This window comes from Mytilus galloprovincialis, chromosome 4 (genome assembly GCF_965363235.1).
Source record: "Mytilus galloprovincialis chromosome 4, xbMytGall1.hap1.1, whole genome shotgun sequence".
NCBI lineage: Eukaryota > Metazoa > Mollusca > Bivalvia > Mytilida > Mytilidae > Mytilus > Mytilus galloprovincialis.
In genome coordinates this window covers 90,366,359-90,392,018 of record NC_134841.1, presented here as the reverse complement: position 1 = coordinate 90,392,018, position 25,660 = coordinate 90,366,359, and the positions used below count along the sequence as shown (strand labels likewise).

General features: G+C 33.0%; 1 protein-coding gene across 3 annotated transcripts in view; it reads right to left on the bottom strand.

The window, feature by feature from the left end:
- Nucleotides 1-218: 218 nt before the first annotated feature.
- The window catches only part of LOC143073358 (protein regulator of cytokinesis 1-like), a 36,609-nt gene continuing 11,167 nt past the window's right edge, over nucleotides 219-25,660 (bottom strand). Inside the window, exons 3-14 of one of the 3 annotated variants that reach the window (XM_076248833.1) lie at nucleotides 15,774-16,007; nucleotides 14,496-14,666; nucleotides 13,728-13,877; nucleotides 12,172-12,319; nucleotides 11,262-11,398; nucleotides 8,156-8,251; nucleotides 7,860-8,006; nucleotides 7,438-7,557; nucleotides 6,511-6,585; nucleotides 4,870-4,971; nucleotides 3,683-3,886; nucleotides 219-2,987 (exon numbers count right to left, since the gene is read on the bottom strand). In XM_076248833.1, coding sequence (XP_076104948.1) covers nucleotides 2,916-2,987; nucleotides 3,683-3,886; nucleotides 4,870-4,971; nucleotides 6,511-6,585; nucleotides 7,438-7,557; nucleotides 7,860-8,006; nucleotides 8,156-8,251; nucleotides 11,262-11,398; nucleotides 12,172-12,319; nucleotides 13,728-13,877; nucleotides 14,496-14,666; nucleotides 15,774-16,007 — 1,656 coding nt within the window. In that variant the 3' untranslated portion in view covers nucleotides 219-2,915. The remainder of the gene's footprint in view (nucleotides 2,988-3,682; nucleotides 3,887-4,869; nucleotides 4,972-6,510; nucleotides 6,586-7,437; nucleotides 7,558-7,859; nucleotides 8,007-8,155; nucleotides 8,252-11,261; nucleotides 11,399-12,171; nucleotides 12,320-13,727; nucleotides 13,878-14,495; nucleotides 14,667-15,773; nucleotides 16,008-25,660) is intronic. The other 2 variants (XM_076248834.1, XM_076248835.1) reach the window with 2 other exon arrangements.

Below are 25,660 nucleotides of genomic sequence, written 5' to 3'. Positions count from 1 at the left end.
TCTGAATTTTATTTATTTCATCAATTGTTATTTTTCATATGCATTTCCACGTGCTATAGCTCTGCTGCATTAAAAATTTCATAAAAATCCAAGATATTGGCCATTAACTTCATGTTTATATAAAGGGCTTAAATAACCCCTCAGTTCCATGCAAGTTATTATGAAAACAATTAAATTTCATTGGCAAGAGTTTAATATGAATAAAACAACACAAAGTATAATATTGCACATTATTTATCTTTTATTAGATGAACTCATAGAGAACATAAATTTCCAAAAATAAAACATTTTCTGTTCATGATAAATACATAAAATACCAAATATGTGAACAAATTAATTCACAGAAACCTTGTGTCTTCAAAAAGAATTTAATCTTTCTACCCATTTTGTTTTTTCAATAAAATTCTTCTCCTGTCAGAGGTGACAGTGAAGGACACATTTACAAATCAAATTATTACATTTTCTAAAATAAAGGTATCATTTACACCAGAGAAAAGGGTCAAATGCACCCTTAATAGTATGAAAACAACATTTGTAAACAAAGGAAAAGGAGAAAGTATAATATGAATCAATGGTCTCTGAAACTTCTATTGAATTCTTCAATCATTCAAATTGTTATGAAACAAAAGTAGATTTTGGGGTTCAATGAATTGTATTTGAAATTTCTAAAAAAATTGCAGAGTCAAAAGTTATATTGAAGAACTATAATGAAAAAGCGAGATTCAAGTTTAAAACATTTGCCTTTCATTGGTAATACAGCCATGAAAATACAGGAAATTCAGTTAAATGGAGATCTTGCCATATATAGTGACAATTTGAAACACACATGGTAAGAAATATTAAGTACATGTGTTGCTAAAAAAAACATTAACACAGGAAGTGTATTTTATGTTTATTTACTTTTTGACAAAAAATAAATTTGGATGTCACTAGAGCTCTATACTTAAAAAGCGTATACATTAAAAGCATACATAGATATCACAACCCATAGCAATTGTAACATGGCAGTCCCAATTGTGGTAATTATCCTGTAACAGTCAGAGATATTTCTTCCTTACCCATTTCTGAATCTCGTTTTATATTTTACATTTTCAGAAAATGTGAATGTTTATTGATTAATACAATTTCTCAAATGATAAAAAATGTAGATTGAAGTCTTACCTTAAAACAAGCCAAATCAATTCACAAATCAAAACTGTTTATAAACACATTTAAAGTAGATATAATAAGACTTTCATATAATTTGCAATAAAGAAAAAAAAACATAATAAATGTAGAAATAACTATATTATAAAATAACTTTTTATCAATGGTGGATAAAAATAATGGGTTCACATTTAGTTTACTGGTAGTTATACTTATAAATCTACAGAATTGTAAGACATTTAGAATTAAAACCTTGATTACTGGTCTAATGGGAAGGGTAAAGAATGGGTTGTAAATATAAAATCAATTATCTGCAATGACCAGCTGTTTGCAATTTTAAATCTATTGAAATGAGCCATCTGCTAATATACACAATTCAATGACTCTCAAAACAGAAAAATTAATTCAATGGAAAATCAGAAATAAGTTTGATTTAATTTGAAAATATACCAAAAAGATGCTGTTGTCTCATCAACAGTTAAAACAAATTCATACAGTGATAAATATAAAAGGATACAAAACTACATTACCAATGAACCAATAAGGTCCACATTTTTAGACTCTGTTCAAACTCAGATAACACTCCCACTTTATGTCATTCAATAGTTTGTTGTTGTCCTGAATTTAACACAATAAAGGTAAACATGGTAAATACTTTTAATTTGTAGTCTAAATGACTTTATTGTATAGTAACTATTAAAAGTTATTTCAACAAAGGTTTGTATCTATTCTTTATAAAACATGTGTCAATAATGGAACAGCTCAAATTTTTGCAACTTTAAAACATTCATTAAAATTCTATACACAATTTATTAAGAAAACAATTCAAGTCACTTTTCTTGAAAAAAAAACCCACCTTGTTGCAATAAAACAAAAATAAAAAGGCTAAAAGTTAGAGCTAAAGATAGATTGGAGTGACAGACTAAATGTACAGTGACTATTTACAGAGCAAGAGATTCTAGTTGAAACAAGAATAAAACAGACTTTCTATAAAACAGATAAAATATCACCAAGCATTGCAATCAATGTTATCTCATATACATTCTCTGTTTATTCTATCTATATCTACATTAAATAGAGAAACTTACATTTATACATATACAATCTTGCATATCATTATCAAGTATAAAAGAGTACACAAAAATATTTAAAAAAAGGAAAACTATTTTCCTCTCTCAACAGACAATCCTTACTGCAATAATAAATATAAAATAGGGCATCAATTTCAAACCCAAAATGTACAGTCAAGTCAATAAACATGTATTATTCCTCATTTTGAATGAACTGCCAAAATACGGAAATAAAAAAAATCATTATTTTGTAATGGAATTTATAAAGCAAAAATATCAAAATAATGGCAAGATTTCATTCATGTTCCCTTAAAATTGGATCAAGATGTAGGGACTGGGTATATGTCAATGAGACAGAACCCAATCAACTTCTTAAGCTTCAGGTACTTTTACCTGTATTTTTCATAGTGTATTCTATTGTGTTTTTACATTTGCAAAATTTAAAAAATATGACATGTATATATTTTATGATAACAAAGATTTACATTTATGTTCAGTTTATGAATCTTGTTTTTTAATGCATCACAATATAAAAATTACTGGAATCAAATCAGTCTGACTGTGATAATACATATAAATGCCCTTTGTGATGTACATTGTATATATGTGTATATGTGTTAGTGTATATACAGATAAGATAGTATAGATACATTATGTACATAAGTGTATACACAATTCTCTGTACAAATTGTCTAGGCACTATAACTTCCCAGGACTTTTAGGTATGATACTACTTCTACAGTTAGCCTTGGAGTTATGATGTACAGCTTTCTGAAAAAGAAAAATAACCAATCTTAACATATTAAAAAATTTCTAAAATAAAACCTCCTTCATTCCAAATATCAAATATAAGTAATGAAAAAGGAAGAACCCGAAATTGGGTTGACTCAGATCATAATAGGTCACATTTATCATTTAAATTGCAGGTAACAGGGTGTATTTGTGTTAATATCACTGTTTAAACTTGACTTGTTTGAATGATTGATTATTCATCTATTGGTGGAGAAAGCTGGAGTTCCCAGAAAATATCACCAACCTTGGAAAGGAAAACTGACAATCCAATACAATTACCATTGGAGTTGAGTGCACCCAAACGGGCGGGGTTCGAACTCACAACCTGTTTTGACTGGCTAGTGATTAATGTAGTAGAATCACTGAGGCCCCCTTTAAACACTTGATACATGATGAACTATTTTGTATTTTTTTTATTCAAAAAGTTTGTAGTTAAATAATCTGGTACTGTGTTGTTACTAGGTTTTCTAGAGTTGGTAATGATCTATCAGATTGATATTTTTTTTAAAGCCAACCTTGTCCTGTTTGAAGTGACATGTTGCTGTATGTAACAGTGGAAACAAAAGGGATAAAGATATATATCTTATTAAGGTGGAGCTTATATAAGATTACAAAATTGCATAGTTGTTCTTTAAAAGTAGGAAGAATGCTGTAAGATCTGAATCCTTACTAACCTCAAATTCATGATATGATTCCATCGTTGATGCATTACATACTCCACCACTTTGCACACAGCTTCCCAAGGTTGTTTGACTAAATGTATCATTTTGATTGGTTGAAGTTGTATAATGAGTTGTCATATGACTATTTCCAAAGTTCACTTTCTCACCTAACACTTTACGAGCGATTCTCCCTGATCGCCTTCTACTCGAAGCAAGCTGAAAAAAGTCAAAATCTATGTACACATTCAATATATGTTGATCAAAAACCATGTTTGAAACAGAAAAATGATAAAATATCACTTTTTTTTTTAGGGCTGACATTTTTATTAGTTTCATAGAATTCATATGAATCATTGTGATGTTTAATATGTGTTTAGGTCCACTGTCAGTGAAATGAGCAAGGCATGTTGAACTAACACTGCTTTCAAATTCAGACTGTAAAGTTTAAATTTCACAAAAATAATATTAAGTACAAAATACCCATACTTATAGAATGACTTATGTACTAGAGACAGAACTACACAGTAATTCACAATGATCTTTCTAAGCAATAAAAATTTGCTTTGATGCAACATCATCTTGACAATACCTTTAATTATCAAATAAATGATGTTCGTTCCAAGTGTTTTTTTGTACATAAAACCGCATTTTATGTAAATATATATATTAATATGGCTAAATTCCATAGTATTTAAATAATGTTCCCTTATTTCAAATTCTAATAAAGTTAGTAAATTTCATCTGATTTTGACACGGTTTGTTCCTTAGTCTTTAGTTTTCTATGTTGTGTCTTGTGTACTATTATTTCTATTATTTGTCTGTTTTTTTTTTTTTCCTTTTAAACCATGGCGTTGTCAGTTTATTTTCAATCTATGAATTTGACTGTCCCTTTGGTATCATTTGCCGCTGCTTTCAACAAATGGAAGCACCATGTTCACACTTTCATCCAGGTATTCAACAAAGAAAGATTACCTGTGTTTGCAATGATTTGAGTGGGAAATGTTATAGAGGTATTCCGATCCTATTGAACCGGGACTCATCGTCAGCAGTAAGAAGCACGAATACTGTGATTCATCTTTGTTGTGACTTTATCATATGCATATATATAATGCACAAAAGACATTTGTGGGATGGGATCTAAAAAATAATACCACTAAACATGAGCGACCCAAATACATTATACAGGTTAAAATATTTACAATTTTACTGGCTGATGCTGGAACGCGAGGACGAGGAGATGCAAACACACTGTTCTGTTGTAATCTACCACATGAAGCTGGCGTTTTGTTTGTGTCATTCATCTGAAATCAAACAAAATATCATGAATTACAAACTTTTCATTCAGATGTGAAATGGGAGTAAATATGTGGTAAAATGGTAATAAGTCTTATATCAACCTGATTAATTCTGAAAAAAACATTTGAACAAAACAAAGACTTAAATTTGAGGCATATATATATATATACAATATTTACTGATTTTCTTGAAATAGTTTCGGGTTTATATCACAACATAACATCTTCCCTTCCTTATTTATTCATATATTTAATCAAACAGATATGTGGTATGTATAACTAGGTAAGTTAAAAGCAATGTAATATGTAATATGTAATTTTGAAAATTGTACATGCACAACCTTCTTTTAAGGCGTGGTAACAGAAAAGAGATCTTCATTCCAATATAAAGTAGGCAAACTTAATAAATACTAAAATAGTACATGGATGTTTCTATGTTGCACATATTAACTATATAGCTAGTCCCCAATAGCTTACTGGACAATGATTTCATTTTTTTTTCAAATTTGAACTGCCCATGTTGTATGGGGGCAAACATTTTGCCTTGCAATTGGTCACCTAAAGACCTCTTGCAAAGATCAAGCTATTATGTAGTCTCCCTCCAACAGATGTGGCTGGGTATTTACACACCTTTCATTACCAAACAGACCTCTTCAGCAATCATCTGACAAGTGATATCCAGTTTCATTTGTTATACCCAAATCAACCCTTGGGGTGGTACACACAAATAAGATGCATTGATGCTAATTTTATTGGTCTATCAAAATAAAGGACTTATTTTGAATAAATTTAATAAGAACACTTAGCAACTTACTCAGTGAAAAAATAAACAATTAGTTTCCAGGTTGTGAAGGAGAGCAATGGTTATTTCAAAAATGTTTCGTTAGTCATGACTCACATGTGTACTTGAATTTCTTTATCAGTATAGTTTTGTACAGATTTAAGCTTCACAACATTTGTCACACGAGAGACCAACAATGTCTTTCCAGAGAGCACATTTACCTTAATTCAAAGAACCCCATGCAAAGAACAAACATTAACAGTTCTAAGCATATTTACACATACAATTTAATATTGAAATAGAAGAATAAATGAAAATCCAATATCATGCTGGGTGTAAAGTCAACTTAACAAATTAATGACCCTAACACCACTAACCTAACTAAATTAAACAAACTGTTACTTTTGATGGTGATTCCTGCAAGGCAACCCTTGTTCAACATTAACTTTCATTATATTAGTTGTGGTTTCAGTTAAACATAACAAAGTGCTTGTTTATAGCTGTTCAAATTAAAATCTTAAAAAGAACCAAGACCAATGAATTTTCGTCAGTGTAAAATGTGGGCCAATGATTTAGTTCTCCAAACTCTTTTCAAAAACATTACCTAGAGAAACATAGATAAAAGGTGCATGTTGTAAGTTTTTCTTTAATTGAACAGCCATATATAAGAAGTGAGAGAAGTTTGCAGGATTATAGAAACAGGCAATAATTCAAAGGCTAAAGGTTAGGGAAAGACAAGATCTATGGAAGAAGATCCTGTTTACCTTCACCTTTAAAGTGACTCGTAACGATGATGTCCCACTACTACAACTGCTGCTACCAGTACTATTGTAATCAATCTAAATATAGCAGGAGAAAACTTATTATTCCTCACTTCAACAATCAATCTAAATATAGCAGTATATAACTTATTATTCCTCACTTTAACACTTCATGTTATTGTAATATAAATATAGCAGTAGAAAACTTAGTATGTCTCACTTTAACAATCAATCTAAATATAGCAGTAAAAACTTACTATTCCTCACTTCAACACTTCATGTTATTTTGATATAAATATAGCAGCTCTCATATAAACATATTACTGGACAGTTTAAGATTATATTGTGCAAATGTGTGTATATAAATGTGATCATAAGATATATATTTCTTAAATGTGATTCCAAAAAATAATATTTGGTAATACCACCAATCCCAGCCCTATTTCCTTGCCAAATTCACCGTCTCCAGACAATTACAGTCCTTTTATATTACTTTATTTAAAATCATTCAAATGTCTTACCAGGGTTTCCAAAAATTTGTTTAACCAGCCAGTCATATTTGTTTAACTCGCTTACATTTGTAATAAAAACATTCATGCAAATTCAAGTATTTATTCCAACCAGACAGCAAAGACACTGAATTTGTTCACTGCACAGAAAAATAATTTAAGAGGTAGATGAAAATCTGTGTATATTTTTGTCAGGCATCCTTTTTTTAAGTTGTAATTTTTACAGGAAACTTTCAAAAACATTATTACATGTCACACCTATGCCTCACAAACACACTGGAGTGTATAAAGGGAATGCACTTTTCAAATAAATAAGTTTTAATAGTGTTCATACAATTAAATCATATTTTACTATAAACTAAGTTCAAGCAAATCTGGCAAGAAAAAATCCTATATACTATAACCCTCAATCTACACTTACTCTTCTTTGTTTATTAGTTGGTGTTTTACTAGGAGTACCAATAAATCGCCTCTTGGCTGGAGTTGTAGGCTTACTGCCATAGATCATTTCCTCTTCCATTAACTTTGCTCGGGCCTTGTTCTGCAAAACAAAAATAATATACATGTAAAAAAATTAAGGGACAATCAAAAAGATTCAATTTCATGGCTACACATTTTTTTTAATGAAACGTTTTTTTTGGGGGGTATAGATACTAAAATTGGTGTTTAACAAATCTGCAAACAAAATATTTACCAACGCAAGTTACAAAATATTGATGGCTAGTATAATTTCTGCACATCAAAACTTTCAATTGTCTAGTATTAAAGATACAAGCTGTTTATTACGTAAGATCAAATGAATAGATTTATTATTTACAGTAAATGCTCATTTTTATCACGCACCCTTTCTTCTTTCTCTATAATTTTACTGCTTTGATGTGTTGCCCATTGTTTCTCTATATAGTCTACAAATCGTCTGCCATCCACCAAGAAAGGTTTCTCATGTTGTTTTTCCCAATCGGCTATCAGGGCCTTAACATCCTCTTCAACCTATAAATATACAAGATTGAACTATATTAATGACATATTTCATGGCTTATGATCAGTAATTAGTTACTAAACAGCTACATACTAAATATTTATTGAAGTTTCACATATTTCTTAAAGCAATATTTGAAATATTTGATAACACACCATACCTTAGGTAGCTCCTTAAGCACTTTTTTCCTTTCTTTCTCCTCTAGTAATAATTTTCCACCTCTATTGTTGAATCGGTTTGGATCATTAGCTTTCCTCTAAAAATAAACAATTGTGTTTTGGGTTAGGGATGCAAGAACAACACCTTAATTTAAAATACAGAAGAATGTCTTGAAAAGCATGTGTCACATGTATTCTAAACTATCTAATGTACTTTAATGAAAAACAAGAGTGCACACACTGAAATGTCTCGCCTTCTTTACTAATCATTGATATTATGTTGATACTCCTAAATATAAAGCTTTATTACGACTGTCACATAAACTTAACATGAACCATGAAAATGAGGTCAAGGTCAGTTGAACCATATGCCAGACAGACATGTACAGCTAACAATGCTTCCATACAACAAATATAGTTGACCTATTGCTTATAGTTTAAGAAAATAGACCAAGACACAAAAACTTAACACTGAGCAATGAACTGTGAAAACCAGGTTATGGTCAAATAAAACCTGCACGACTGACATATAGATCATAAAATATTTCAATACACCAAATATAGTTGACCTATGACATAAAGTATTAGATAAAAAGACTAAAACTCAAAAACTTAACTTTGACCACTGAACCATGAAAATGAGGTCAAGGTCAGATGACATCTGCCCGCTAGACATGTACACATTACAATCATTCCATACAACAAATATAGTAAACCTATTCAGGCCATTCATTAGGAGGCGGTACCCGGTACTTTTACCCTCCTATGCTATTGACAAGTACCGCCTAAATGTAGGAATTTTTATATAAGATATTCATGGAATAAATTGAAAAGTACCACCTAGAAACGTGGAAAGTACCAGTCAACATGAAAGATAATGAAACCCCTGACCTATTGCATAAAGTATGAGAAAAACAGACCAAAACACAAAAACTTAACTATAACCACTGAACCATAAAAATGAGGTCAAGGTCAGATGACATCTGCCCGCTAGACATGTACACCTTACAATCATTCCATACAACAAATATAGTAAACCTATTGCATAAAGTATGAGAAAAACAGACCAAAACACAAAAACTTAACTATAACCACTGAACCATGAAAATGAGGTCAAGGTCAGATGACACCTGCCAGTTGGACATGTACACCTTACAGTCTTTCCATACACCGAATATACTAGACCTATTGCTTATAGTATCTGAGATATGGACTTGACCACCAAAACTTAACCTTGTTCACTGATCCATGAAATGAGGTCGAGGTCAAGTGAAAACTATCTGACGGGCATGAGGACCTTGCAAGGTACGCACATACTAAATATAGTTATCCTATTACTTACAGTAAGAGAGAATTTAACATTACAAAAAATCTGAACTTTTTTTTCAAGTGGTCACTGAACCATGAAAATGAGGTCAAGGACAATGGACATGTGACTGACGGAAACTTCGTAACATGAGGCATCTATATACAAAATATGAAGCATCCAGGTCTTCCACCTTCTAAAATATATAGCTTTTAAGAAGTGAGCTAACACCGCCGCCGCCGCCGGATCACTATCCCTATGTCGGGCTTTCTGCAACAAAAGTTGCAGGCTCTACAATACACCAAATATAGTTGACCTATGGCATATAGTATTAGATAAAAAGACCAAAACTCAAAAACTTAATTTTGACCACTGAACCATGAAAATGAGGTTAAGGTCACATGACATCTGCCCGCTAGATAGGTACACCTTACAATCATTCCATACAACAAATATAGTAGACCTATTACATATAGTATGAGAAAAACAGACCAAAACACAAAAATTTAACTATAACCACTGAACCATGAAAATGAGGTCAAGGTCAGATGACACCTGCCAGTTGGACATGTACACCTTACAGTCCTTCCATACACCGAATATACTAGCCCTATTGCTTGTAGTATCTGAGATATGGACTTGACCACCAAAACTTAACCTTGTTCACTGATCCATGAAATGAGGTCGAGGTCAAGTCAAAACTGTCTGACAGACATGAGGACCTTTCAAGGTATGCACATATCAAATATAGTTATCCTATTACTTATAATAAGAGAGAATTCAACATTACAAAAAATCTGAACTTTTTTTTCAAGTGGTCACTGAACCATGAAAATGAGGTCAAGGACATTGGACATGTGACTGACGGAAACTTCGTAACATGAGGCATCTATATACAAAGTATGAAGCATCCAGGTCTTCCACCTTCTAAAATATAAAGCTTTTAAGAAGTTAGCTAACACCGCCGCCGCCGCCGCCGCCGCCGGATCACTATCCCTATGTCGAGCTTTCTGCAACAAAAGTTGCAGGCTCGACAAAAACTCCCAAATTCTGATCTGGTATTCTTTGATCCTTTCATGTTAGGATTTTCATTCCAGTAAGTACTTGCTAACAATCTTAGTTTTCATTTTATTTAATATTTTTTTATTATTAATCCTTGAAAGTTCAGGTGGACATAATTCACATGTAAAATGATCTTTTTTCTCTATAATTTGTAGTTGATCAGCTTTAAAATATAACTTAACAAAATTCTTCAATTAATTTGTTTTCCATGCAATATTTTTGAAAATATTAGTTTGATTATTAAAACCTTTAATGAAGTTACAGAAATATCTGATAAACAGACCTCATCACAAATACTTCATGATGACCAATGAACCATAAAACAAATCCTATTTAGAGACATGAAATTGTCATAAATATCAACATTCAAATTTGAAAAGCATTTGTTGAAGGGTTCACATATTGTTGAATGAAAACTCTAAGCAGCCATCTGCATGCCTGTCATACTTCAACATTTTAATAACTCATAAACTGAATATATATTCCTGCACAAAACCCAGTTAAAAATCACTTCAATGTCAATATTGCTACATTAAAACATATTTGACTAGAGCAGTTTATAATTTACTGGCACTATTTCTTCTTATTCAAGAAGAGATTTTATATACATATTCTAAAAATTTACTAAAACCAAGGATAGATGATTAAGTACACTGAGTTATAAAATAACAATGCAATAATCTTCTTTCCAAGTCAAAAGAGACAATAATGACACTTTATTGACTTATTTAAATATTTACCTCATGTTCTAACATCTTCTTGAATAAATCAGCCCATTTACTTATATCTTTAAACAATTCATGATGTTTTTCATAGTATGTTTTCATTCTTAAGACTTCTTCATCATGTAGCTGTAACAATTCCTCTGTGAAATTTTCTGTAAAATTCAAATATTATATTTATATTCATTGTGTTACAAAAAATGAGAATACTTTTCCCTTCTCACTTACGTCTAAAAAGTAACCTAATTACCATATATGAAAAAGTAAGATCAATAATGCTTTATTGAACGCTCAGTATAAAACATCAACAAACATAAAGCTAAACCATTTTAAAAATTAAAATGAGCATAGAGTACGACATGAAGGAATTATTTTGATTCTAATAGGACAAATACAATTTTTTTATAGGTTGAGGCATACTAAAATACCTAAGGAATGTGTGATTGTCCCCATTCCCTCCACATCAAGTATGTAAAAGAGGGACAAAAGATACCAGAGGGACAGTCAAAGTCATTAATCGAAAATAAACTGACAACGCCATGGCTAAAAATGAAAAAGACAAACAGACAAACAATGGTACACATGACACAACATAGAAAACTAAAGAATAAGCAACATGAATCCCACCAAAAACTAGGGGTGATCTCAGGTGCTCTGGAAGGATAAGCAGATCCTGCTCAACATGTGTAAACTACAGCTTAAGTTTAACAACTAAAAGGAAGATAAATATTTATGTAAGCATCTTGAATATATATATTTTATTAGGATAAAAATAAAAATTTGCGAGAATGTATAAAGTATGTTTGTGCAAATGTGTCAAACATATTTTGTGCTGATATGATCACAGCTTTGTTCACAAAGCGAAATAAGGACTACATATTATTGTTGAATTTCACAAGTTCTAAGAAATCCTGTCAGACAAACAAACCTGATTTGAAAGCAGTGAAAGCCCTCTTTTGTTGTTGACTATAGTAACATTTGTCCCACCATTCTGTTAGTTCTTTTCTCAAGCCTTCTACAAATCTTTGTATATTTTGAAACTTCAATTTCTCACACCGACTAATTTCTTCTTTCAACTGAAAAAAAAGACATTTTTTTTTACTTTCAATATATATTTTTAATCATTATTGAAAAGCAAAGCCTGAGACATTTTTCTTGTCACTTTAAGACATATAGAAAAAAATCTGGCAATTGGATAGAACATATATTAAACATAACACAGCCTATTGTAATAGACAACAAGAGCTGTCAAAATGACAGTAAACCGGATTCTTTAACATTTATTTGTGTTCTGGCATTTATCAATATTACAAGGACCAAAACTCCTAATAGGTAAAATTTATGATTATCAATATCAAACTTGACTTCCATGTTGTCAACAATAACAACATATAAACTAGATAGAAAATGACCCTCTAGCAGGACAAACTGTGTGCCCTTAATGCATAAAGTAAGAAAAAATTACTAAGTCCACCTACCTAGGATTTTGAAAATATTTAAAATAAAAGTCAAAATCGTCATTATTGAACTTGACCTCCATTTTGTTGTCAGTAACAACATATTAAAATTTTAAAAGGTTTGGTTGACTGGTTCATGAGTAAATGCACGGACACGACATTTTTTAAACTTTCAAGAACCGTAACTCCTGAACGGTAAAAGTAAAAATAGTCATTATTGAACTTGACCTCCGTTATGTTGTCAGTAACAACATATTAAAATTTTAAAAGGTTTGGTTGAAAGGTTTATGAGTAAATGCACGGACACAACATTTTTTAAACTTTCAAGAACCGTTACTCCTGAACGGTAAAAGTCAAAATCGTCATTATTGAACTTGACCTCCATTTTGTTGTCAGTAACAACATATTAAAATTTTAAAAGGTTTGGTTGAACGCTTCATGAGTAAATGCACGGACAACATTTGGTTGCCGCCCGCCCGCCCGCCATACATCCCCAAATCAATAACCGACATTTTTGACACAAAAATCCGGTTAAAAATTGGTGTCCATGTGTAGACATGTATCAGTATATCTTCTAGCTATTATGAAATTAAATTAAGTGTCATTTTACTTAGAAAAAAGTATATTTTAAACCCAGCAAGAATGTTTACATTTACAAGGTACATGTGCCTGACGATTGCATAAGGCACAAAATAAAACATAAGCTTTAGATCACACAGAGCTAGTCTGAAACAAAAGGCAAATTGATGATCATATTTTAATAAACATGCAAAGAAGCATTGTGAACAATCAACAACTTCTCCTTTACATGTTTAAAAAGAGGTTACATCTCCATTCCAAATAGTGTGAGCCCTGTTGAAATACACATATGTTTACTTGTCTTCTTTGCCACACCTTTCCTTACATGTCAAGACAAAAAAGCATGTTTTCTAATTCCCCTCCATCATCAAAAATGACTTACACATTTTTCTATTTTGAATGTTTCGCTTAAAATACAAATCACACAAATTCAAAAATGAATACTTACAGCTTTAACAACAGGTTCTTTAACACTAGTTTTTCCTTTAGAAAAATTGGCTCTTTCACTTTCCCCTATATCTAGTCTGTCCCATAATACATGTAATTTGTTCCATAATTGATCTACTTTCATTTTCATTTCTTCTTTCTCCTCCTCTAACTGAAAAATGAAAAAAAGACATGACATCAGAAGAAAGTTCTTACAAACATAATTTTAATAACAAATAAATACAAGAAACAAAATTTAACAAATAACTAGATAATTACTATTAGAAATTAAAATGATTGATAAAATAATGATCCACTAAAGCAGTTTGTGTCATATGTTAAAGCTTACAAAAAGGCTTTGCAAACAAGGTTTGCTGCCAGCATAACAGATAAACAAAGGTTAGCAGGTACTTTTTTTAATGTTGTATCAAAGCATGCATTTGTCTCAGATACATTAATTTATTTTAATCAGTTGTTATTTTCTAGAACTAGCTTTCAGTAATTTTCAGTAAAACAGGTATGTATGTCTCAGTCAACAACTGTTGAAAGAGAATTATTCATTCTGAGGATAATGCAAAATGAATATATTCAACTATTCATAACGATATTCATGTTGTCATATAAAAACAAAGTTTCACTAATTTTTATTTTTTGAGATCTAAAAAATTTGAATAATCATCACTTGAAAACAGTTGATTTCTTGTATATCCCATCTTCATCTTTTTTTTTTACCTTTCACATTTTTTTTTACTAACAGCTCCATTTATAGTTGAACTGTTCAATTACATACCTCTACTTTTAAAACTTTTAAAGCTTTCATATTTTCTGTGGAGAGCTGGAATGTGGAATCTGATTCACAAACAACATCTCGAGCAAATTCTGTTTCTGGAGATTTTTCCATTTCTGAGAATAGCTTTATAATTTCTTTTTTTGAATTCACAAATTCATGGAATCTTTTATCCTGAAAATAAAATGAAAAATTCATGTGATGATTGTTGCTTGCAATGTTAGATAGCAAATATTTAATGCATATTCAGCAATACTTTTTATAATTCAGTATACAGTAGACTCCGGCCAATCGGATACCCAAAATGTCAGCATAAAATATTCGATTATCTGATATATTCAAATAGATGATAAATGTGAGTTCATTGAATATTCTACAATAATGAGAAGACCTTATTAGATATTACTTAGCCCTGGCCACTGGTGCACTGCTCTATGTATTAAAGGGCTAGAGTGATTTTATTCAGACAGTCATCACCACAATGTTTTGTAAAAAAATATCAGCTGTTTGTCACATGGTGCTCATATTTGTTTTCAGTTGTTAAAATCCAATATTCATGATATTTAATAAAAATAAAAAATCTAATGCCCTGAAATATTTATGTGAATAAATATCTGCCTTACATAGTTTGTGTCTTTATTTGATTTGTAAAACGAATTTTATCCATTATTTACGTTTATCAATCACAGGTAAATTAATTGAACTAAAATCGTATTTGATATGTATTTTATTTCTTTAAATAAACAAATTTGAAATAATTAATATAATCACAATTTCTAAAATATTATTGCATTAAGTTGAAGTTTTCTGAAAATTGTTTGTATTTAGGTCATGGTTCTCGGGGCTTCCTCACATTTTGTAAACAAAACATGGCGGTCATATTTGATAAGTTTAAAAACTACGAGCTGGGTAAATATATGTTGTTTCATAAAAATATATAATAAAAGTTTATGTCAGCTGCTTAAATGTATATATTTTAAAGGATAACGATGGAAATAAATGTAATAGAAACAGTAAGTTCGTGCACATGTGTCAAACATATTTTGTGCTCATTGGAACATTGCTTTGTTTACAAAGCGTAATAAGGATGTCATATTAGAATACCAGATAAAATTAACATTAAACATATCGGGACGGGTTTGGTGTTTTGAAATAATATTAAAATAGCCGATATATTTGTTTAGCCAATAACCAATTAGGTGGAGTACTGTATAATGAGAACACCAAAACATAAGTCCGTAAACTACAGCTGATAAAAGATTATAGTTCAATTTATTTTACCTTTTCTATTTTTAATGAAGCAACATGATTTTCCAAAGCTTGGAGCTGTTCTAAAGTAGGAGTACTCCCTGAAGGAATGTAATATGGCGTTAAACACATTATATCACAGAGGTGCTGATCTTGGTCTTTGAAATGGTTGAATTTTCTGAATCTCTCAGCTTTTTCATTAGAAAGTGTTTCCATTCTCATTTTCAAGTCTTTTTCTGTCTGTAGCATTGAATATGATTTCTTGAACTGAAACATGAAAAATAAAATAAACATAAGTATATAAATATTTGAGGAGAACAAATCAGTTGCTTTATCAATCATCAGGGTTTCCCCTGGGTCAATTATTTTTTTCGCCACCTCTTTCACCAAAACAATCTATTTTTTGCCACTTTATATTTTTTTTCGCCAAGTAACATTAATATATTTTTCGTTTAAAACTTTCCTTCTTTCTATCCCCCTCCAAAAAAGAAAAACAACAATAAAATGAGTCTCAAACTTATATTTTAGTCTACATCATAATGATGAAATAATTAACATTTACTTTTTAAAAGATACTGTAACAAGAATGTGTCCATAGTACACGGATGCCCCACTCGCACTATCATTTTCTATGTTCAGTGGACCGTGAAATTGGGTAAAAACTTTAATTTTGAATAAAAATTGAAATATCATATCATAGGGAACATGTGTACTAAGTTTCAAGTTGATGTAACTTTAACTTCATCAAAAACTACCTTGACCAAAAACTTTAACCTGAATTTCGCACTATCATTTTCTATGTTCAGTGGACCATGAAATTGGGGTCAAAACTATAATTTGGCATTATAATTAGAAAGATCATATCATGGGGAACATGTGTACAAAGTTTGAAGTTGATTGGACTTCAACTTCATCAAAAACTACCTTGACCAAAAACTTTAACCTGAAATGAACGGACGCACAGACGGACGAACGAACGAACGGACGTACAGACCAGAAAACATAATGCCCCTCTACTATCGTAGGTGGGGCATAAAAATAGCAATACATAGTATATATATGCAAATATAGAAATCATCATTTTGACCTCTAGGAACACAAGATTCACCTTCAATTAGTGAATCGGATATAAATATTTCCCTTCCTGTTGAAGGATAATGACAAAGGCAGAGATTTTTCTTACTTTTGAACAAGTCTAGAACAACAACAGCCTTGTTTGAATCAAATTTGTGCGTCAAGTTGTTTATAAATTCTTTATGTGACATGTGATAAACACCATTTAACCATATCATTTAAAAATTTAAACAATACAATCAACACCTTTATTAATTAGTCCTTTGATACTGTATCTACAGCCATAAAATACAATCAGATGAGTATTGATTTCCTGTCAAAATCTTAACGAGTTCAAGGTGACTTCCGAGTATTGTCTGATCAGGCAAAGTCTAAGAAACATGAAAAAAAATAAATAAAGAAGATGGACGAAATAAAATCATTATGTATATTTCTTTCGCAAATGATGAATTTTAATCGCCACAAATATAATTATTTTGCAAAATGCGTAAATGGCGACCGCAAGCAGAAACCCTGTCCATCACATTATTTCTTTTAGTTGTATTTTCTAGCAAAAATGTTATCAGCTTCTGACCAAGATTATTACTGACATGATGTTGGTTCTTCTTTCTACAGTCTTCATGCTGAAGCACAGGCCCAGCAGCCAAGGCTTGTAAAATTCTATTAGTGCTTGTAAAAGTCATCTAAACAAGCCAACAAAATCTACGTAAAATTTTCCAAAATGAGCTCCAGGCCAGAGATTGAAAAGTCTATCATGAAGACTGTTACTGTAAACCAATTTCATGTTTGTATTACCAATGTTATTTCAACTGATAGGCGGAGCTTATGTTTTAATTTGCATAAGGACAGTCTATTTGAAGATGTGTGTGATAGAATGATTGCCGTTATAACACTTATAGAATTCTAATCACTAATCAGTGTCACCAAACGCATATGGGACAGTATCCCTAATGCGCCTTGAAATGAGGAACTCAAAAGTCACGTGTAAACAAAAAATCTCTGTGTAGTGATATTTGACACATTTCTATGATATAACAAATGACTGAGCTGAACCATTTGTGTTAATTTAGAAAGTAAGGGAACACAGAATAAATGTGTAAAAACTATGGAGCCATTAAATGTGTTCAAAGTATTAAATTTTTAAAGAACTTATTGTGTCAAAAATGGGATTTTTTACCATGAGGAGCCACATCGCAAAAGGATACTCGGGGTTTGCTAATTTACGGAAAAATGAATCACACTTTGTACCCCGAAAATTTAACCACATATGTAAAAATGTCTCAGCTTCGAAACAAGCCATCATACATATACAAGTTTATGATATGGGCTGAGCAACAGAAGAAAACGTTACCATTACCGCCTATGTAGAAACAATTGCGCATATTGCCCCATCTTCTAACAAAAAATCCAGAGATATCTTAAGATGATTTCACCTTGTACACCACAGAAAATTGTGAAAATGATGGTTAGTGGTTAGTATTTTTTTATTTATACCTAGTTATCATAAACAGTTTAAGATATTAAAATATTATTGATAAAGATCAGCCAAAAGGCAATGAAATTTTCGCTTTTAAAATGCATTACTGGCACGGGGCTGAACACTTTTTTTAGGCACAATCATAACTTTGTTTACCCACGAGAGATCCGAAAGGAATTGTTTATTTAATTGAAAAAGGCAAGAAATAACTTACATGTAATATTATTAAATTGTAAGTAAACATGACACAATATAGTCTTGGTTATGTAATTATCACTCTGGTCTACAGGAATAACTGACAATCAAGGGAGATAACACACTTCACACGAGTAAAGTGAGATACATCATCACATGTGCTTTTATCCAATGATTTGACCCGGGTCAGTAGATATCATATGCAAATAAACAGAAAACAAACATGTACATGTATTAAGAAAATCATGAATTACTATTTTTAGTACACACGAGCAAAACACTAGATATTGACATTTCTCAGTGAAAAGGGGGAGGGTCAAACCTTCTTGAAAACAATATTGCTATTCAACTATTAAGCTAGTTAGCTACTACTCATTGCTTCTAATATAAACGGTTTAAATGATGGGCGTCAAGTTGGTTACCTATTCCCTATTCCCTATTCGTTACCTATTCCCTATTCCCTATTCGTTGCCTATTCGTTACCTATTCCCTATTCCCTATTCGTTACCTATTCGTTACCTATTCCCTATTCCCTATTCGTTACCTATTCCCTATTCCCTATTCGTTGCCTATTCGTTACCTATTCCCTATTCCCTATTCGTTACCTATTCGTTACCTATTCCCTATTCCCTATTCGTTACCTATTCGTTACTTATTTGATTTTTAATATCCTTCCCCCTTTTTAATTATGGCATGGAATAGTTTAATATGGCTGCCGTTACCATGGAAACGGCACAATTGTGAAAAAAATGAGCTTTTGGTTTTTGGTGAACTGTTTGGATATGCTTCAACTCAGAATCATCATATTTTAAAACAATGTAGGTGCCCACTATATACAGGTGTTGGATGATTTTGGCGATCATTGGAACTACTATGTTGCCATGGAAACTACACCAAAATTTTCAAAATTCTCAAAAGGCTCAAAACTTCATGAAACTTCACAGTAATGATGAGCAACATTGGAGTTGGAATTTCCAAAATAGGTCTTGTTACCATGGAAACAATGCAAAAAGGTCAAAAATTTCAAAAATAAGAATTTTCCGCAAACTGGATGAAACTTTACAGGAATGGTAACTGGCATAGGCAGAGTTGGATTTTGAAGTTAGAATTTTCAAAATGGCCGCCGTAACCATGGAAACAGCAAAAATATCAAAAATTCAAAATGTTCAAACTTAATGAAACTTTGCAAAAATGTTACTAGACATCTGTAGATGCTCTCTTTGACTTTGGAATTGTCAAAATGGCTGTCGCTCACCTGGTAATAGGGGGAAGGGGTGCCTTCCGTTATTGCTAGCAATTACAAATCTAGTTGTTAATAGTCTTACATATGGTAATAGTTCTGAATTGGTTGAGGTAAAATGATCTTTTTATGACCTATTTATATGTGTTTGTGCTCAACCGATCCTTTTACTTCATGTTCGATACGCATTTGTTCCTTACTTGTTTTTTATACGTTCTACCTTTTAACTGTTTTATGTCCGTATGTTTGAAGATGGATCTTGGTTCGACGGGATGAAATCACCGTGTTAGCGCTTGCGTAAAAACGAAGATGTGGTATGATTACCAATGAGACAACACTCCACATTAGACCAAAATGACACAGAAATTATCAACTATATTTCACTGTACGGCCTTCAACAATGAGCATAGCCCAAACCGTGTAGTCACCTATAAAAGGCCGAGACATGACAACCTCATACAATTCAAACAACAAAACTGATGGCCGTATTTCATATACAAAAAAATAAACGGAAATATGTAACACAAAAACAAACGATAACTACTAAATTTCAGGCTCTTGTCTAGGGACAGGCACATACTTACATAATGTGGTAGAGTTAAACATGTAAGCAGGGTGTACATCGTTTCGGAGCATGCTATTACCTTGTTTAATTCGTTCCATCACTCGCTTATAATTCGCTTATAATACGTGTATCTTACGTTGCACCTTTTAAAACATGATTTTCAATTGTTTTGTTGTCTCTGGTGGAAGATTTGGGCTCTTAGAGGTGATATAACTCTATAAGTGCATTTGTATCCGTTCCAGCGGTCGGATAATACCCTGTTAAATATTCGTTACTAATTCGCTTTTAAAAAGTTTGTTGTACGTTGCACCTTTTAGAAAAGGATTTCCAATTGTGTTCAGATCTCTGGTGGTAATAATGTGTTCTTATAGATGAAATACCCCTATAAGCGCATATGTACTCGTTCCAGCGATCGGTTAATACCCTGTTACCTATTCGTTACCTATTCGTTACCTATTCACTTATAGTACGTTTGTTGTACGTTGCACCTTTTAGAAAAGGATTTTCAATTAAATTCATATCTCTGATGGTAACAATGTGTTCTTAGAGATGAAATGACCACATTAGAGCGCATGTACCCGTTCCAGCGCTCGGTAAATAACCTGTTACCTATTCGTTACTTATTCGCTTTTAATGCGCGGGGTATACGGTGCACCTTGAAATAAATCGTTTTTTAATTGTGTTCAGGTCTCTGGTGGTAAGAATGTGTTCTTAGAGATGAAATTACCCTATTAGCGCGCATGTACCCGTTCCAGCGCACGGTTAATACCCTGTTACCTATTCGTTACCTATTCGTTACCTATTCGCTTATAATACATTTTTTTATACGTTGCACCTGTTAGAAAAGGATTTTCAATTATGTCCAGGTCTCAGACGGTAACAATGTGTTCTTAGAGATAAAATGACCCCATTAGAGCGCATGTCCCGTTCCAGCGCTCGGTAAATAACCTGTTACCTATTCATTACCTATTCGCTTTTAATGCGCGGGGTATACGGTGCACCTTGAAATAAATCGTTTTTTAATTGTGTTCAGGTCTCTGGTGGTAAGAATGTGTTCTTAGAGATGAAATGACCCTATTAGCGCGCATGTACCCGTTCCAGCGCTCGGTTAATACCCTGTTACCTATTTGTTACCTATTCGTTACCTATTCGTTACCTATTCGCTTATAATACATTTTTTTATACGTTGCACCTGTTAGAAAAGAATTTTCAATTATGTCCAGGTCTCAGACGGTAACAATGTGTTCTTAGAGATGAAATGACCCCATTAGAGCGCATGTACCCGTTCCAGCGCTCGGTAAATAACCTGTTACCTATTCATTACCTATTCGCTTTTAATGCGCGGGGTATACGGTGCACCTTGAAATAAATCGTTTTTTAATTGTGTTCAGGTCTCTGGTGGTAAGAATGTGTTCTTAGAGATGAAATGATCCTATTAGCGCGCATGTACCCGTTCCAGCGCTCGGTTAATACCCTGTTATCCATTCGTTACCTATTCGTTACCTATTCGCTTATAATACATTTTTTTATACGTTTCACCTGTTAGAAAAGGATTTTCAATTATGTCCATGTCTCAGGTGGTAACAATGTGTTCTTAGAGATGAAATTACCCTATTAGCGCTCATGTACCCGTTCCAGTGCTCGGTAAATAATCTTGTTACCTATTCGCTTTTAATGCGCGGGGTATACGCTGCAACTTGAAATAAATCGTGTTTTAATTGTGTTCATGTCTCAGGTGGTAACAATGTGTTCTTAGAGATGAAATGACCCCATTAGAGCGCATGTACCCGTTCCAGCGCTCGGTTAATAACCTGTTACCTATTCGTTACCTATTCGCTTTTAATGCGCGGGGTATACGGTGCACCTTGAAATAAATCGTTTTTTAATTGTGTTCAGGTCTCTGGTGGTAAGAATGTGTTCTTAGAGATGAAATGACCCTATTAGCGCGCATGTACCCGTTCCAGCGCTCGGTTAATACCCTGTTACCTATTCGTTACCTATTCGTTACCTATTCGCTTATAAATACATTTTTTTATACGTTTCACCTGTTAGAAAAGGATTTTCAATTATGTCCATGTCTCAGGTGGTAACAATGTGTTCTTAGAGATGAAATGACCCCATTAGAGCGCATGTACCCGTTCCAGCGCTCGGTAAATAACCTGTTACCTATTCGTTACCTATTCGCTTTTAATGCGCGGGGTATACGGTGCACCTTGAAATAAATCGTTTTTTAATTGTGTTCATGTCTGGTGGTAACAATGTGTTCTTAGAGATGAAATTACCCTATTAGCGCGCATGTACCCGTTCCAGCGCTCGGTTAATACCCTGTTACCTATTCGTTACCTATTCGTTACCTATTCGCTTATAATACATTTTTTTATACGTTTCACCTGTTAGAAAAGGATTTTCAATTATGTCCAGGTCTCAGACGGTAACAATGTGTTCTTAGAGATGAAATGACCCCATTAGAGCGCATGTACCCGTTCCTGCGCTCGGTAAATAACCTGTTACCTATTCGTTACCTATTCGCTTTTAATGCGCGGGGTATACGGTGCACCTTGAAATAAATCGTTTTTTAATTGTGTTCATGTCTGGTGGTAACAATGTGTTCTTAGAGATGAAATTACCCTATTAGCGCGCATGTACCCGTTCCAGCGCTCGGTTAATACCCTGTTACCTATTCGTTACCTATTCGCTTATAATACATTTTTTTATACGTTTCACCTGTTAGAAAAGGATTTTCAATTATGTCCAGGTCTCAGACGGTAACAATGTGTTCTTAGAGATGAAATGACCCCATTAGAGCGCATGTACCCGTTCCAGCGCTCGGTAAATAACCTGTAACCTATTCGTTACTTATTCGCTTTTAATGCGCGGGGTATACGGTGCACCTTGAAATAAATCGTTTTTTAATTGTGTTCAGGTTTCTGGTGGTAAGAATGTGTTCTTAGAGATGAAATTACCCTATTAGCGCGCATGTATCCGTTCCAGCGCTCGGTTAATACCCTGTTACCTATTCGTTACCTATTCGTTACCTATTCGCTAATATTACATTTTTTTATACGTTGCACCTGTTAGAAAAGAATTTTCAATTATGTCCAGGTCTCAGACGTTAACAATGTGTTCTTAGAGATGAAATGACCCTATTAGCGCGCATGTACCCGTTCCAGCGCTCGATTAATACCCTGTTACCTAGTCGTTACCTATTCGTTACCTATTCGCTTATAATACATTTTTTTATACGTTTCACCTGTTAGAAAAGGATTTTCAATTATGTCCATGTCTCAGGTGGTAACAATGTGTTCTTAGAGATAAAATGATCCCATTAGAGCGCATGTACCCGTTCCAGCGCTCGGTAAATAACCTGTTACCTATTTGTTACCTATTCGCTTTTAATGCGCGGGGTATACGCTGCACCTTGAAATAAATCGTGTTTTAATTGTGTTCATGTCTGGTGGTAACAATGTGTTCTTAGAGATGAAATGACCCCATTAGAGTGCATGTACCCGTTCCAGCGCTCGGTAAATAACCTGTTACCTATTCGTTACCTATTCGCTTTTAATGCGCTGGGTATACGGTGCACCTTGAAATAAATCGTTTTTTAATTGTGTTCATGTCTGGTGGTAACAATGTGTTCTTAGAGATGAAATTACCCTATTAGCGCGCATGTACCCGTTCCAGCGCTCGGTTAATACCCTGTTACCTATTCGTTACCTATTCGCTTTTAATGCGCGGGGTATACGGTGCACCTTGAAATAAATCGTTTTTTAATTGTGTTCAGGTCTCTGGTGGTAAGAATGTGTTCTTAGAGATGAAATTACCCTATTAGCGCGCATGTACCCGTTCCAGCGCTCGGTTAATACCCTGTTACCTATTCGTTACCTATTCGTTACCTATTCGCATATAATACATTTTTTTATACGTTTCAACATTTAGAAAAGGATTTTCAATTATGTCCATGTCTCAGGTGGTAACAATGTGTTCTTAGAGATGAAATTACCCTATTAGCGCTCATGTACCCGTTCCACCAGAGACATGAACACAATTAAAAAACGATTTATTTCAAGGTGCAACGTATACCTCGTGCATTCAAAGCAAATAAGGAACGAATAAGAAGCAGGGTATTAACTGAGCGCTGGAACGAGTACATATGCGCTAATAGGGGTATTTCATCTAAAAGAACACATTATTACCACCAGAGATATGAACTGAATTAAAAATCCTTTTCTAAAAGATGCAACGTACAACAAACGTAATATAAGTGAATAGGTAACGAATAGGTAACAGGGTATTTATCGAGCGCTGGAACGGGTACATGCACGCTAATAGGGTCATTTCATCTCTAAGAACACATTGTTACCACCAGAGACATGGAGACAATTAAAAATCCTTTTCTAAAAGGTGCAACATACAACAAAAGTATTATTAGTGAATAGGTAACGAATAGGTAACGAATAGGTGGGTATTCACCGAGCGCTGGAACGGGTACATGCGCGCTAATAGGGTAATTTCATCTCTAAGAACACATTGTTACCACAAGAGACATGGAGACAATTAAAAATCCTTTTCTAAAAGGTGCAACATACAACAAACGTATTATAAGTGAATAGGTAACGAATAGGTAACGAATAGGTAATAGGGTATAAACGAGCGCTGGAACGGGTTCATGCGCTCTAATAGAGTCATTTCATCTCTAAGAACACATTGTTACCACCAGAAACCTGAACACAATTAAAAAAACGATTTATTTCAAGGTGCAACGTATACCTCGTGCATTAAAAGCAAATAAGGAACGAATAAGTAGCAGGGTATTAACTGAGCGCTGGAACGAGTACATACGCGCTAATAGGGGTATTTCATCTAAAAGAACACATTATTACCACCAGAGATATGAACTGAATTAAAAATCCTTTTCTAAAAGGTGCAACGTACAACAAACGTATTATAAGTGAATAGGTAACGAATAGGTAACAGGGTATTTATCGGGCGCTGGAACGGGTACATGCGCTTATAGGGTCATTTCATCTCTAAGAACACATTGTTACCACCAGAGACACGGACACCATTGAAAATCCTTTTTTGAAAGGTGCAACGTACAACAAACGTATTATAAGTGAATAGGTAACGAATAGGTAACGAATAGGTAACAGGGTATTAACCGAGCGCTGGAACGGGTACATGCGCGCTAATAGGGTAATTTCATCTCTAAGAACACATTATTACCACAAAAGACATGGAGACAATTAAAAATCCTTTTCTAAAAGGTGCAACATACAACAAACGTATTATAAGTGAATAGGTAACGAATAGGTAACAGGGTATTAAGCGAGCGCTGGAACGGGTTCATGCGCTCTAATAGGGTCATTTCA